At 41.6% G+C, this 16884-nt stretch overlaps 1 protein-coding gene across 5 annotated transcripts in view; it reads left to right on the forward strand.

The window, feature by feature from the left end:
• Window positions 1-14255, forward strand: part of EDC3 (enhancer of mRNA decapping 3) — a 60358-nt gene extending 46103 nt beyond the window's left edge. For 2 of the 5 annotated variants that reach the window (XM_069956438.1, XM_069956439.1), the window contains 3 exons: window positions 5911-6064; window positions 10122-10339; window positions 13292-14255. In XM_069956438.1, the coding sequence (XP_069812539.1) occupies window positions 5911-6064; window positions 10122-10339; window positions 13292-13632 (713 nt within the window). In that variant the 3' untranslated portion in view covers window positions 13633-14255. The remainder of the gene's footprint in view (window positions 1-5910; window positions 6065-10121; window positions 10340-13291) is intronic. The other 3 variants (XM_069956435.1, XM_069956436.1, XM_069956437.1) reach the window with 2 other exon arrangements.
• Window positions 14256-16884: the final 2629 nt, after the last annotated feature.

The following is a 16884-nucleotide window of genomic DNA, read 5'->3' on the forward strand; positions in this document are numbered from 1 at the left end:
GTGTTTTTTTTTTTTTGCCTTAACTGCAAATAAAGGCTGTTATTTCAAAACAACGGCCGTTGGTTTAAAATGAAGGCAATTATTTACCATTAAATCCACTCAATTTCAACAGTGTGTGAACATAGCCTTTCTGAGTTTTCAATCCACTCTTTGTTTTGGCAGCAAAATACTGTGTGGGAACATAGCCTAAAAATGTAACAAAAATGCAAAGTGTGAATACAGCCTTCAGCTCTGTTTGTTGGACAAATCAAGGATTGTGCTCCATTGTGTTTTTTGGCCCTAGGCCTTCAGTTTGCAGTTTATTTCTGTATTATAATAATTAACTGGCATTTGAAAACATTTCTCTCTGCAAAAGAAATATTCTCCACTCTAGCTGAACATGTAAGAGCTCATATACACAGCAGCAGTGGCGTGTACATTGACATGTGCACGGATTGCACTTTGGACTGCCTTTGTATTACTTCTAGAGCAGAATAACTCATACGTAACTAATACAGCATGCATCTCAGCACGTTTCAGTTATTTTATCACGTAATCTGTAAAGGGGAAAAAAAATAGATGTAAAATAGGATGTACACAAAGGTGTCAACTATGGGCCATAATATAGGCGTATGAATGAGGGCTTGCCCTTATTTCATATAACATTTCTGAATCGATGTGATTGTTGCAGACAGAAATGGGTTACTGCGTATTGTATGTATTACAAGTGACCCTTGCCCCTTCCCACAGTGTGAATGATTGCCTTGCATGTGTTGCGTGTTAAGAGTGCTGCTCAATCAGTATCTGCCTAGCTTCACTACCAGCTGTAAAATCTCATAGTAAAACTTTTCAAACAGCCCCCCCTCCCTCCTCCTTTCTGGGCCTCTTTAATTGCTTGGCTTCCTGAGCAGCCAAGCCTCCCCCCAGCTTCCTATCCACAGCATGCCCCATTGTGCCTGAGGTTCAGCTTGCTTAGACGAACACATATTGCTTTGCCCAACTCCCCCTATTTTTTACCTCATATTTTATGTCTAACTTCACCTTTCAGCCATCTCCTCTCCCTGAGGAGCTTGTGCTCCCTCTCTTTACCCCACTGTAAAGTTTATATTACATCCCTTATTACTTCTGCTGTGGTTTGACTAGAATTGCCTTGCGTGTGTGAGACAGGAGGCGTTTCTTCTTCACTCGCACATATGTCATCCAGTAATTAAAAGTCTAAACATTAGCTTTAGATTCATCCTCATTGCGTGACAGGACTTTCTCCTTCACCCCCTCTGCCCTCCATTAGGTTGTGTGCGACGGAATGGTTCACCTTAGCTAAAGTAAAAGAGTTAAATACTCTGCTTGCCAGTTCCTGGAGGTTACTTTCCTGTTATAATGTGAGCATGCCAGCAGGATAGTGTTGTATGGCACGCAAGGTGTTAGGAACACAGGCATCTGTTATTAAGTGTACTTGCATCACATATATTTTGTTTGCTATCAGAAATCATAGTTGTAAACCTTAAGGTATAATATAAAGGAGGGTTTACTGCATTGCAAAAGAAAACCATGTGACTTTTTAGTGGAGGTTTAGATGCGCTGACCTGCATGGTAAAATCATGTTTGTTCATTTTCCCCTATAGTATATTCTGAAAACTGTGTGATAAATGTCCCTGTATCCAGCATCTCTGTGATCCAAAAGTTAGAGAGCGTTAAAGCCTTATTAACAAAAATGAACTTGCTTGTGTAAAGTTTCTAATAAATTTATAGACAGTCATTGTGGTCAGAGCATGACTGAAAACCAGGCAGCATGGGCTTCACTACAGATTGGTGAGGATTTCCATCTAACAGGTAAAACTGCTGTGGAGACTATCAATTTTAATACTTAGGCTACGTTCACAAAAGTAGCGGAATTGTCCACTGCGGAATGCCGTTAGCCTCCCTCTCATAATGGGAGTCTATGGGAGGCGCGCGCTCCTGCCCTGTCCGTGCTGAAGAATGAACATGTTCATTCTTCAGCGCGTACAGAGCAGCAGCGCGCGCCTCCCATAGACTCCCATTATGAGCGGGAGGCCCGTCGCGGAATTCCGCTACCTTTGCTCAGTGGGAACGGGGCCTAAAGCAGACAATGTTATGCTGCATTTACACACTAGATAATTGGTCCGATCGTACGATTAACGATGTCTGAGTAACAATTTTTTTTTTTTTCATTACGATCAGCGTTTAGACGGTACGATATATCGTATGGAAATTAGTTTTGCGATCGTTTAAGCCTATCTCACACATTGGTTAAATCGGCGAATGACTGTTTACACGGAACGACCTGCGAATTTTTTGCGAACGACTATTTTAGAACATGTTGTAAGATCAAAATGAACGATTTCTCGTTCGTCGTTTGATCGTTCGCAGCGTATACACGTACGATTATCTCTCTAATTCAAACTCAGCCTGGTGTATGTATGGGTTGGCACACCAGGCTGAGTTTGCACTAATTCATTTGTCTAATGGTGCGTTTACACAGGCAGATTTATCTGTCAGATTTTGGAAGCCAAAGCCACAAATGGATTTGAAAAGAGAAGAAATCTCAGTCTTTCCTATATGACCCATTCCCTGTTTATGCTCTGTACCTGGCTTTGGCTTACAAAATCTGTCAGATAAATCTGCCTATGTAAACGCACCATTACATTGTCTGCTTTATCCCTTGTTGTCATCTCTTTTGAGGATAGGTTGGATAAGTATTTCATATACTTTCCTTGTAATTCTGGTTATTGTATTCTGTGAGCTATTTCTCTTACCTATTTTCCTGGTGTAAATTATTAAGCGCTGTGGAATCTGTTTGCACTATATACCTAAATAAAAATTATTATTATGGTGTGGTCTTAGTGATTGTGGGTACCTACACTTTCATTTGTGGACCAACATTGGTCACAGTATATGTGTTTTTATGTGTGTGCTGTTAGTATATACAATAAAGACTATTTTTCATCTTTTTGGATACATGAGTGTGCGTCTTTGTTTATAATATGGTCGCTTTATGCTTTAAAGTCTGTATTGGGACATATTAAAGTGCACCTCAATAAGTTATTGTTGCTGTACCATTATATAATTTTCACCCTGTTCAGATTTATATTATTTTTTTTAACTTTATTTGAATTTATTTGTGAGGGATGGAAATTATTTTCTCAAGCAAAAAAAGTCAACGTTGTCTAGGGCAACCAGGGTCCACAATAGAAGGCCTATATTATTCTGCTTAAAAAATGTTTTGTGTTGAATATGACTGATAGCTTTCCCTGATACATTTCCCTTCCTCTATTTTTTAAATAGAAAGAACTACTAATAGATCAAGCATATACTTTACTATCTACTGAAGCTGCCTTGTCGCAAATGGGTTAACCTAGGGGTTTGACTAGGCTAAGAAACATAGTGGATGAATGAACACTTGTGTGAATGGACAGTATGTTTCGTGTGACTATAGAACAGCAGAGAAAAACAGGTGCAGCTGGAGTAACCTGTCTGACAACTCATTATCCCTTTTTCATTCATTTACCGTGTCAAGGAAGTCAATATTTGGTCAGATTTCTATATATGTAGAATTTAAAGATTGTGCACATAAGGCGATTCTGGGATTCTTGGCCAGCAAAAGTAACATGCTAGGCTCATGGGAGTGTAAAAGTCACCCCCCCTTATACCACAATCACCCCCCCCCCCCCCCCCCCCCCCCCCCCCCCCAGTCTGATTTTACACTACCTTTTAGTCACACACACCTTAAGCCTAGCCTTCATGTGATGGAAAATCGCTCACCAACCCCTTTGTTCTGGAGATATAAACCACAACCTGATCTTAACCATGACAAACGTTTTGGTGGATGGGGCTGAATGGGAGAGATAACTGATGGCCGAACGATCATTTGGCCTTCAGGTATTAAAGGTGTATGGTGACCATTATTAGTGAAATCTGAAAGAGAAGAAAAATGGCACTCACAAATATTATTTAGTTCTCTGTACAGTTGGTCCTGAAAACAATAAGCTCTTTAAATAGAAGAGTTAAAGTGTTGGCTTTTTAAAGGCAAAGTGGAAAACAATGAAAATTGACATTTTAAAAAGATCATCTTCGATCAAATAGAGAAGATGGCTTGGGCTTTTTGCAAGCACTAGTCCCCTAAGCTATGTTGGTTGTGGGGGGATAGTACAGAGGGCTCTTAAGTGCTTTAGCGCCTGGACCAATTGTGGGTTAGGGTATAGCCACATGCTGTGGAAATGCTGCAGATTTAAGGTCTGTAATAAATATGCTCGTATATTTTATAAAACGATGTATTTCAATCCTTCAGTTGTGGGTTTTTCTGCCCTTGCGCATTTACTGTTGATTTTAACCTTTCTCCTAATTCTAATAGGGGCAAATAGATAACAAATCTGTGTGTCCAACATGCTACAGATTTATAATCCACACCATGGGTCAATTTCTACACAGATTTAATGCATATTTTTCTGCAGCCTGTGTTTGAGGTTTGGGAAATCTTACCCACTTTTCTGCATGTATATCCTTACAGTGAGTGACTGTTAGCCAGTAGTGGGACAGTAAATTACCATCTTTACTCCTATCTAGCTGTAGTTGGGAGAATCTCTTTAAATAGAGTTTCAGCACATATACATTGTATTCTAATGGCAGTCCCTTTTTACATTTTGTGTTTTCTGTGCCCTCTTCCATCTTTGTTAATTACTAAAGAGTGCAGGTACAAAAGGGCACAGGGCAAAAGGGCAAGCTTTGGCTGATGGTCAAACCCATGAACATAACGTGACAAGGAGATCTACTTGTGCCAAAAGTGGCCAGCTGCCTCAATCCGAGGTGAGAGGTTTGGCTGCATGCCTTGGTTCTTGTGCCAATTCCTACTGCACGAAAGCCTGGCAGCTGTGATTAGAACAGACTTTGCTCCCATGTGACATGGGTGGCACCCATACTTAAGTGTTGCATACAAAAGTGTTGCACGCAATTCTGAAATTTGAGAGGAAAAACATGAAGTAATGGTCTGCTATTGTCATATCTTATCATAATTCTGGCTCTCTTGAACTCTACCCTTTGCCCTTTTACTTTATATACTTAATTTAAATATTGCAGCCAGAAAGAGGTTAAGTTGAAGTTCAGTTTTTTAAAGCGACTCTGTACCCACAATCTGACCCCCCCCCCAAACCACTTGTACCATCAGATAGCTGCTTTTAATCCAAGATTTGTCCTGTGGTCCATTCAGCAGGTGATGCAGATGTTGTCCTTAAAAACAACTTTTAAACTTGCAGCCCCGTGCCCAAGGGGAGTATCTGTGCCCTAACATTTCACCACCCCTCCGTCCCTCCTCCCCACCCTCTTCATCATTAGAAATGCCACTGGAACATTTTTTCCATGCTGAACATTGCACAGATGCTTAACGATCCAGCCTATGTGCCGGGCTGCCACAGGTGGGGAATAGGAGACAATCTGCCTGGGGCATTACTAATGATTAGGAGGGTGGGGAGGAGGGACAGAGAGGTTGTGCCAGCCTAATGCATACACAAGCTAGGCCCGACCTTTGGGCACGGGGCTGCCAGTTATACTACCTCAGGATTGGTCCAACCCCCCCCCCCCCCCCCCCCCCCTTAACTCCTTTGAAGGGTCTGAGGCATTTGTGTGATCAGGACAGCCTCTTTGATGTTTATGTGTTTGTACTTTAAATTGCCATACTATTTCTAGTAGCAGTGGTGCAGGACACTGCAGCGTTGTCCCATTCAACTCTGCACAGCTTAGCTCCTCCGCACCTGTAAACATTGAAGAAGCTGCAACAATCGCACAAACACCAGACGGCACCTTTTAGAAAGTTTGTTGTTGGGGTTGCTGGTAGGCAGCAAGCTCCAGCTGATCCAATAATGATGGAAAAAACATCATTTTTTTATGCTTTAGTAACACCTTTAAACTTTTTTTTAACAGATTCAGGTCTGGTTGTACCCAGCATCTCCTATAGCTTGCACAAGAAGCTCCTAAGTGTGGCAGAGAAGCATGGTCTGTCAGTTGAGAAACGGTTGGAAATGGCAGGAATTTGTGCCAGTCAAATGGCGCTGACACTACTTGGTGGACCCAACAGGTGAGCCAATTGTATGAATGTGGGGGCTGAATTAAGAAAAACTACTAAAATGACACCTTTTGCGCTTTGTTGTCTAAGACAAAATTAAATTATTGTTGCTCTATGTGCAGTTCTCTGCACCATCTAGAAGCTTAGATGCTGCACATTCGATGTATACATGTACAACACTTGTCTGTTTCTTCTTTGTGCTCTCAAATCACTTCATTTCATGGGTGGAGAGGAGGCCCAACTGCTGTGAAGCCCCTCTTAGATGACAATGTCCCCTATGAAATAATGCGATTTTAGAGCAGAAAGAAGACAGACAAGTTTTTATACAGGTATGTATTAAATATGCAGCATCTAATACTGTGGATGGTGCGGGAAACCGCACACAGAATATGGGAGGGTTTTACAATATCATGTTTTAGAAAATGACCTATTGTTTAAATCACCTTTTTATGTTAAACATTTTTTAAGCATTTTTGGCGGTTATTTCTAATTTTCTGTTTTACTATGTGTATTATAAAATAATCCTGAAATTTTGCAGTTTTCCTTAACACTACTAAAGGCCCTTTTACACTGGCTGAATATCAATAATGAACATTTCTAGTAACAACCATTAACCATTTACCCAATATTTGGCCAGTGTAAAAGGGCTGATTTGCATCTTTTGTGTGGCCAATAACAATGTATTTAAAAAGATACAACCATGCCTTACAATCAGTCTTAGGCTATGTTCACACAACGTATCTTTTTGTAAAAGTATGGCCATTTTTGCAATCTGTAACAACAGCCATACTTTTTACGGAAAGACACGTTTCCTTGTCTTCTATAGGATCCCGGCCGGAGCGTATACACACAGTATACGCTCCGGCCAGGATCTCTTGCGGCGCCGTAGAAAACCGACATGTCAATTTTCTGTGCCCGCTATTCACTGAATAGCACCCGCAGAAAACCCTGTCAGTGCACACTGTGGAGCGAGCGGCTCCGGGCGCTTGCTCCATAGTGTGCAGTGGGGAGTTCTGATGCGGGCGCGCACTGATGCACCCGCATCGAAACTCTGCGGCTGCAAAGATCATCCGGCTGATACTGCAGTAACAGCCGGGATGATCTTTTCTGAGACCTGCCTTTCCGTGGCCCGACTGGTCTCTTACTATGTATGAACATAGCCTTACCTTGTAAAGTCACTACAAATCTGCTTTCCTTTATTCTGTAAACCTCGGTGGATGTATACCCTGACCAGATCTAGAAAATATTGGGGGAGATTTATCAAACTGGTGTAAAGTAGAACTGGCTCAGTTGCCCCTAGCAACCAATCAGATTCAATATTTCAATTTCTGAAGACTCTGTGAGGAAATGGAGGTGGAATCTGATTGGTTGCTAGGGGCAACCGAGCCAGTTCTACTTTACACCAGTTTGATAAATCTCCCCCATTGAGTCTATAAGATAAAATTCAAACTATAATCCCCTGAGCCTCTGAACCAAACTGCACACAAGGACATTGCTGATAACCAGCATGTGAGGACGAAAACACTGGAGATGTCCTCAGAGAAGCAAATTAATGAACACTATTTCTAGGATGATCTTCGCGAATGTAGTATAACACCAAACATTTTTTTACATAGTCCAATGCAATGGCTAGCATAGGGTATAACCCAGTTTCAGTATTAATGGCAAATCTGCTAGTTTTCATTTATGCAGTACATACTGAAAGGTCTTGACCACAGAAACAAACACAGAAAGGTCTTGACCACAAAACTTTCAGTCTCCAACGGTATCAATGTTAGAGTTGCCAAACCAATGTCTAGTCTTAAAAACTGGGAACTGGGCCACCAAGCGTGCGAGATAAGGAGAGGAATGAAGCCAGTTATACAGCCAGGCCTCTCTTTCCCACTGTTAAAGTGATACAAGTCTGCCTGGAATGTTCTTCTCACACGCGATGCAGATCTTCTGCCCTCCTCTCTTCCTGCTCTCACACCACTCTGGTAATACCAGTTCTGCTTAGGGCTTCAGAGTACACACCAATTCAGCAGAGTCGTGCTAAGCAAGCCTTGCGTGTGTATAAACAAGCACAAATAAATTACTAGGTGTGGGATGGTCTTCAGAGTGTGAATAAACCGGATATCATTACTGCTGCATGAAACACACCGACATCTCCTGGGATTTAATGCTTGTTTACTGCCTCATAATGTAATCTTTAGATCACTTTACTAATAAAATGCTATGCAAACTCTCTTCTTTACTGTTGTGTAGTTAACTGCGGACGTTGTATAGTAGTGTCTGAGAGACTGACCTTTTTTGTTTTGCTCTGTACTACATTGTATTAACAAAAGTAATTATATAATGGCAAATTATTTTGAGCCTAATTGCACTGCCTTTTACTTGCTTTAATATATGAGTGTGTGCATATGTGTGGCTTAATAATAGAGAAATCTCGAAAAGCAGCTAACCAATGGCACCAGAAAATATCATTGGGGGGAAATGTGATGCAAATATATACAAAATGAGGAGATTATAAAAGGAAAACTGTTAAAGTCAGACTGTTAGAATAGGAAAAACCAATTGGTGGATACAGGAATCAATGTTTGTGACAGACTTCTAAGAAAGAAGAAATCTGTTGAATAAAATTGGATTTTCCTATAGCAAAGCTCAATGAAAACCAGCACTGCCATTGGCCAAGTAGATGATGCTGCTTTGATTTGAACTTTTGATTTGTTAATGAAACACCTAAAGATGGTCTGAAGAAAACAAACATTTTCCTGACATTTATGATATGGAGTTGTGTTTCATGTGAAGCCCCATGGTAGGTGGCAATCATTACCTCATCAGTCAGGACACTTTGTTCATTCTGTGGATAGAGGTCATGGCGACTTTCTTTATTTGTGGTATGCTTCATGAAGCCAGGACGTTCAGCTAATAAACATTGTATTGTGTATCTATCACAGTTGTGGAAGATTTCAGCAGATTTATTAATATTAAATGCGATGCACACAAAGCTGTTGTAGGTCTACATCATGCCACTAGCGTGAATCATGGCCACATTCCTTTTTCATTGTGCTCTGGCTCTAAAGTGGTAAGCGTGGCGTAAATCAGCCAAAAAGTCACTGTATGCCACTGTGCTTACATTCAATAAATGCTTGAACATCAGGCAGAGATGCCTTAAAGGGAACCAATCACGCCGAAATTGCCCCCATTGATAAGGAAGCGTGCTGGTACATCAGCCAGCACGCTTCCCAAACATCCCCCTGTCCCCTCTGTCCCCTCTTTTGTTAGCCCGTAATCTTACTTTTGCGATGTCCCGCGCCGTATGCTAATCAGCCCTAAGTAGTCCGGGTGGGCTGAACTAGTCAAGGTGGGCTGTACTAGTCACGGGCCTGGGCGCTGTAATCACGCCCAGAGGGGCGTGATTCAAAGACCTTCGCTCCACCGACGTCATCTCTGGCCCGCGTTCACGTCGGCGGCGCGCCGCGTCTTTCGCATGCCGCGCATGCGCAGTACGGCGGGAGAAGACGCTGACGTACTGCGCGTGCGCGGCGTGCGGAAGACGTTAGCGGCGCTTGCGTTCCAACGCCGACGTCTTCCGCACGCCGCGCACGCACAGTACGTCAGCGTCTTCTCCCGCCGTACTGCGCATGCGCGGCATGCGAAAGACGCGGCGCGCCGCCGACGTGAACGCGGGCCAGAGATGACGTCGGTGGAGCGAAGGTCTTTGAATCACGCCCCTCTGGGCGTGATTACAGCGCCCAGGCCCGTGACTAGTACAGCCCACCTTGACTAGTTCAGCCCACCCGGACTACTTAGGGCTGATTAGCATACGGCGCGGGACATCACAAAAGTAAGATTACGGGCTAACAAAAGAGGGGACGGAGGGGACAGGGGGATGTTTGGGAAGCGTGCTGGCTGATGTACCAGCACGCTTCCTTATCAATGGGGGCAATTTCGGCGTGATTGGTTCCCTTTAAACTCCTCAGGTCAGTATTGATATGTGAGGACATATTACTTTATCCTACATTACACAAGAACTGTTAATGTTTTAGTATGTTTATTTGTTTAATTTGTTTTTAATATATTTTTGTAGGCTTAATCCCAAAAACGTTCACCAGCGTCCAACCGTTGCCTTTCTATGTGGACCGCACATCAAAGGGGCTCAGGGAATAAGCTGTGGTCGGCACTTGGCCAATCATGATGTAGATATTATCCTCTTCCTACCAAATTTTGTGAAGATGTTGGAGCCGGTTACCAATGAGCTAAATCTGTTTTGTCAAACCGAGGGCAAACAGGTGTCAAATGTAAAAGGTCAGTGCTTCACCTAAATTATGAGGTCGGATCCTAAACCGTGCTTGTCAGAAACGTTCAATTATTTAACATCCTTCTCTTAATGACCAATGTCTTCACTGGTATGCTGTTCTTACCCATACTACTTTTTAAAATTTATTAAACTCCTAATTACACCAATTTTAGGGTCCATTTACACAGAAAGATTATCTGCCAAAGATTTGAAGCCAAAGCCAGGAACAAACTATAAACAGGGAACAGGTCATAAAGGAAAGCCTGAGATTTCTCCTCTTTTCAAATCCTTTCCTGGCTTTGGCTTCAAATCTTTGGCAGATAATATGTCAGATAATCTTTCTGTGTAAATGGACCCTTAGATTTCCTGGTAATTCCCAGCATTTATTATTACATTCAACCACTGTGTGGCAAACTCTATTAATGTGCTCATAGCTAAATCTGCCCTTGCACTATTAAAGGGATTGTGCTGATACATCTGCAGCAGTAGGGAAAATCGGGGAAAAAGTTTGATTCCCCCGCACTATGACAGGAGAGGGGTGGCAACTAGTCATCTGGGTGGGGAGCCGCCTGTGACTAGTCAATGTGCTTTGTGGGGGATGATTGACAGGCACAGAGGCCACTAATGGGTCTCTCTGCCTGTCAATTGGGATGACAGGCAGGGAACTCGGTGGCTCACTGCCCAGATGACTAGTTGCCGCCCCTCTCCCGGCCTCACGCACAGGAATAAAATGTCTTTTTCCCCCGATGTAAAGATACTGCTGCAGATGCAGCTGGTAGCCTCGGGAGCTGCATGGTAGATATATACTGTGCTGCTGGGAAACATATGGGCACAATTGTGCTGATTGATTCTCTTTTAAAGCTATGAGCTGCACTTTTTATCATGAAATCTCCTGGAAGCATTGCGTGAACACACCATCAAGGCTTCAAAAATAACTTCTCACCTGACCGGCAGTTGCTTAGTTTAGTGGGTCTATACTTTGAACAGTCACTGCATAAAGAATAGCTGGAGTCTCATATGTAGTGACTAGTTATGCAATACCACATGGTAGCCACATCACAATTGGCTCTCAGATAATGTACAAAACTCTCCTCTGCTCAGCAGAAGGCAGCATTTGACAGTCATGGGTAATTGTGGTGATTTGAGCGTCTTTGACCACAGACTGTTGGGTCCCAGAAGTGAGGTGCCAGTATTCAGTCACACTTAGTGGCTTGCTGAATCATGGTATTGAGAGTGTACCAAGATTGGATAAACTATGGACGTGCAACAGAAGATCACACAGCAGCAGGCAAGTTAGACACATTTCCACAACAGCCATTTGTGTATCTGGTAAGGGTATCCATGGTGTCTCACATCATTACAGACAAAGTCTCGCATGATCCAAGGGACAACATAAGTATGTTTTGAACTCATGACAGAAGGTTGTCTAAAGTCCCATTTTCCGACACAGATGGCTGGGAGCACAACTGGCATAAACAGCATGAAGCTGTATCCCGTGGTTGCACCATTGGGGTTCATGGTCTGGGGAGCATATTTCTGTCATGCCCTAAAACTGCTGGTGTTCATACCATAATCCTTAAATGGTGAATTTATTGAGTGCGGACCTGTCAGCAGACTATCTGCACCCATATCTTTAGAACATCTTTAAACAGGACAATGCTCTTCATCATCTGGCTTTGGTTGTGAGATCTGCCACCACTCCCCTGAAAAATGTGCACCAGCTACTGGAGCTGCTGCAGCACCAGGCTTGGGTGGTTGAATATGGAGGATGCTGGCCACTTGTCTGAAAGTTGTGATCAGCCAGCCCAGTGTTGACTAGGTGTTCCCTATTGTAGCGTTTACAGAGATTTATCTGACAAATTTTTTAAGCCAAAGCCAGGAATGGATCTGAAAGGAGAAATCTCAGTCTCCATGATCTGTTCCCTGGCTTTGGCTTCAATAAACTGTCAGATAAATTTCTGTTTAAACACACTATAATGCAGTGATTGCTCAATGTATGTTGAACTTCTTTATGACACATTACCAAGGTTTAGTCCCAAGAAGAACTTTTTATCAAGTTCAATACAGTATGGTTAAATGTTTCTAAAACACCCAAAGCAAGCAGGTTTTCTGTAATATAGGTTGACATGGTTTGATATTCTCACCTAACTTCGTAGGGAAACTTTACATGTAACATTAAAGGGGTTGTCAGGACAGGACTCATCCAAGCTGGGGAAAAGTGGTTAGTAAACCCCCCATGGGCCCAGCAGTCAGAACGCCCCTCCCCATTGTTCTAACTTTGCAAGATGGAAACCAGAGCTTATAAAAGTGAAAAAAGGTAATTTACACTATTCTGTAGTTTGTAACACTAGTTCAGCTCCCTCCTGAATCAGTACTCATGTTTGTATAAGTTTATTTTATACAAATTAATGTTACTTTCAGTTACTATTTAGACTATGCCTACAACAGTAGCACAGTGCACCACTGGGAAGTGAACAAGTATTATGTTCCATTCAGTGTAGTACTGCCATCTTGTGTCTTTTCTGGGGATTGCAATACAATACACTATTTCTAATTATGTGCATGCTTCATGTACTATATTGGCTGCAGATTTGCTGCTGTTAAATTAATATAAATAAATAGTTGAACACAGTAGCTACAGTACGTGACAGTGAAACCTTCCAGTCTTTGGCCCAGTTCACATTGTGCAAAATTGACATGTCAATTCTTTGAGCGGCGAGGGGAGGAAGCTGAGACACGCGCCTTCCCATAGAGATACTGCGGGACACTGTGCACGGCGGGATTCCGTGGCGGAGAGCTCAGCCACGGAATTCCACCTTTTTGCCTATTTTGGAATCCTGTAACGTCTACAGCAAATTTGACGTTTTGAAATGAAATGTGGTGTTTCACTGAAATTGTTTATCATGTTATGGCTTTTTTTTTTTGCTATAGTACATCTGACTATTCTGTTTTTTTCCCAGATCTTCCCGATTGCCCTGTAGACCTGGTTATTAATTGTCTGGACTGCCATGAAAATGCCTTCCTTCGAGATCAGCCCTGGTACAGAGCAGCTGTGGACTGGGCCAATCAGAATCGGGCACCGGTTCTTAGCATTGACCCTCCAGTGACAGACCAAGAACAGGGTATCCGTGCCAAATGGTCTCTAGAACTGGGTCTCCCATTAGCATTAGGGGAACAGGCTGGGAGAGTTTATCTGTGTGACATTGGCATTCCCCAAAAGGTTTTCAGAGAGGTTGGAATCAGCTATCATTCACCCTTTGGCTGCAAGTTTGTCATTCCTCTGCATTCCATGTTGGAATAATATGACCAGCAAGTCTCATCAAGATGGTGCCTTACAATGGGCACAAAACTGCCACATGCTGTGCCAGCCCAATGGTAATAGCTTTGTACAGAGCAGCATTTTTCATGCTTCTGTCAAGGGTCAATGAGGAAAGAATTTTAATTTTTTTTTGTCTTCTCCCATGCCAGTCAAGTTAAAGTATTTCAGGAGTGCACTTCCTTTAAAAAAATGTACAAAGTTTTTTTTTATTTCTTTGTTTTTGTAATAGAAAAACGATTTCAATCTGTATTTATATTTTCATTGCTTGGGCAACACAATCCTGTTACTGTGTAGCATTACCAGCTGTTCATTGCCTTTGCCATGTTATCACTTGACTAATGTGTATACCAAATGAAGCACTTGGCATTCTGTGGATGTATGGTGTGGTTTATTTTTTTTATTTGGGTGGCTGAATTTATCACAGTTTAATTTATGTTGAGAGATAGGCTATGGGGGACATTTATCAAACTAATTGCGCCTGTTTTTAGTCTAATATATCTAGTTTGCGCTCAAAATAAATCTAATATGAAGCTTTTTTTTAGACAAGACTATCCAAATTAGATTTGACTTTTAGAATTAGATTTTTTTATTGTTAATTAGATCAAAAGTGCGCCAGAATTTTTTTTTTAGCTCAATTTATTAACTGCTCAGTTTGTTATAAAGTCACATATTTTGGCGCATCGCTACGTCTGCTCCAAACCAGGTGAATAATATTCACCTTTTCCCAGTTCAGTCTAGTTTTCTGTGAATGCTATTTCCTTGCTGTGTGTTGCACATAGGTAAAAGACATGCGGATAAAATTCATTGTATAAACATAATTATTATTTTTTAATTTTTTTTTTTCAAATCTGTTTTTTTATTTTTTAATAAAAGTGCAATTACATAATTTTTTTTTTCTTTCTTACATTAATGTAACGAATAGATGAAACGGAGTAAACAGGTTAACCTTTTTTTTATAACAGTTGGTTAACAGTCCACATAAATAAAACAGCTACAGAAAAGCATCTGTTGATCACTAGCGAAGGTACTGCAGGGTATCACCTGCTGCAAAGTCTCTCCATAGTATATATCAGGTTTGGTAAGTTGTCTTTGTGAAGGCTATCGCATCATACATAAACCTTAGTCAACATCTTAGTGGGGATACGTGTCCAGACAGAATGGAGAGATGGGGGATGAAGGGAGTATACAGTAATAACAATGATAGATCCAGTAAAATATGGATATCCTGTGTAGGTCCGACAACTTGTTGGCTGGTAGTTGTTAATTAGTATTGTGATCTCTTTTAGGGGGCAGTTGTAGAAGTTGTTGTACATTCCAAAATAACATCGATGTGCAGTTTAAGATTTATTTTTGTCTTCATTACCATTACAGACATGCAGATAAAATTCATTGTATAAACATAATTATTAATCAATAAACGTGAGGGTGAAGGTGGTGATACATGCTGTATAGCCGGCGGGGTACAGGGGAGCTGTAGCTTATTCATGATCGGCCGCCGCTGTAAGCAAAGGAGCGGTGTGTGCGGCTGGAGAGTGGTCACTGTAGGTATCGGAGCGACATGAACGGGCTGTGGGATCTCCATATAGCGGTCGCGTAGTTAAGAGTGGGCGGAGTTAAGCATGACCACTAAGAGCTGCTGCGGCTGTACGGAGCATGCAGGAGACCGGCTGCTGATGTGTTGGAGTGCAGTGGAGTCGGCTGCGGTCGTGTGCATGTGTGGCCTAAGTAGAACGGGTCCATACAGTGAGTTGATGTTTGTAAATATATGTAGAATGTAAATAGAAGGATGTGTCCTGATCAGGATTTCCTGACAGTAAAAACTGACACGGACGTGTGAATGGGGCCTTAGTAATTAACAAGGTAGAGGCAAATAGTGAGATGGTTAGTATGTAGTACATAAGAAGTGTGTAAATACATGATTAAAGGATACATAATGAATGAGAAGTACATATGAATGATATGAAATGATTAAAGGTACATAATACCATAAAGATACATCACTCATTCATTCATGTTCCATAATTTTTAGTGTCTTATTATGTACTTATCATTCATAAGTACTCATCGTTCATTATGTACCTTTAATCATTTCATATTATGTATCTTGTAATCATTTCATATCATTCATATGTACTTCTCATTCATTATGTATCCTTTAATCATGTATTTACACACTTCTTATGTACTACATACTAACTATCTCACTATTTGCCTCTACCTTGTTAATTACTAACACATCCTTCTATTTACATTCTACATATATTTACATACATCAACTCACTGTATGGACCCGTTCTACTTAGGCCACACATGCACACGACCGCAGCCGACTCCACTGCACTCCAACACATCAGCAGCCGGTCTCCTGCATGCTCCGTACAGCCGCAGCAGCTCTTAGTGGTCACGCTTAACTCCGCCCACTCTCAACTACGCGACCGCTATATGGAGATCCCACAGCCCGTTCACGTCGCTCCGATACCTACAGTGACCACTCTCCAGCCGCACACACCGCTCCTTTGCTTACAGCGGCGGTCGATCATGAATAAGCTTCAGCTCCTCCGTACCCGCCGGCTATACAGCATGTATCACCACCTTCACCCTCACGTTTATTGATTAATAATTGTTTATACAATGAATTTTATCCGCATGTCTGTTTTACCTATGTGCAACACACAGCAAGAAAAAAGGATTCACAGAAAACTAGACTGAACTGGGAAAAGGTGAATATTATTCACCTGATTCGGAGCAGATGTAGCGATGCGCCAATATATGCGACTTTATAACAAATTGAGCAGTTAATAAATTGAGCTAAAAAAATATATATATTTTTTGGACTATTTTTAAGACCATTTTTTTTAAAGACACATTTACTATGCTATTAGACTAACAATAAATTGGACTCAAAAGATTAGATAGATTTTTATGCCAAAACATCTTTAAAAAAAATCGGTGTTTTAGATTTGTTAGTAAATGTCCCACTATGTTCTCATTATCACATGCATTATACAGCACTAGAAAGTTTCTTCAGTTCTCTGTGTATGTGCTCATATTGGCAGAAGTGCACAGTAGTACTACAGCATGTTACTGTACATGCATGCTTTTTTCTGACCAACTGGACAGGACAGAGCTACACAGGACAAATAGGAGGATGTGCAAGACTGCTCAGAATGCTAAAATTGATGTTAGTCATGTAAGCCAGGACCAGAACCAATCACCATCCAGTCTCTGTCTGTA

This window comes from Dendropsophus ebraccatus, chromosome 1 (assembly GCF_027789765.1).
Source record: "Dendropsophus ebraccatus isolate aDenEbr1 chromosome 1, aDenEbr1.pat, whole genome shotgun sequence".
Classification (NCBI taxonomy): domain Eukaryota; kingdom Metazoa; phylum Chordata; class Amphibia; order Anura; family Hylidae; genus Dendropsophus; species Dendropsophus ebraccatus.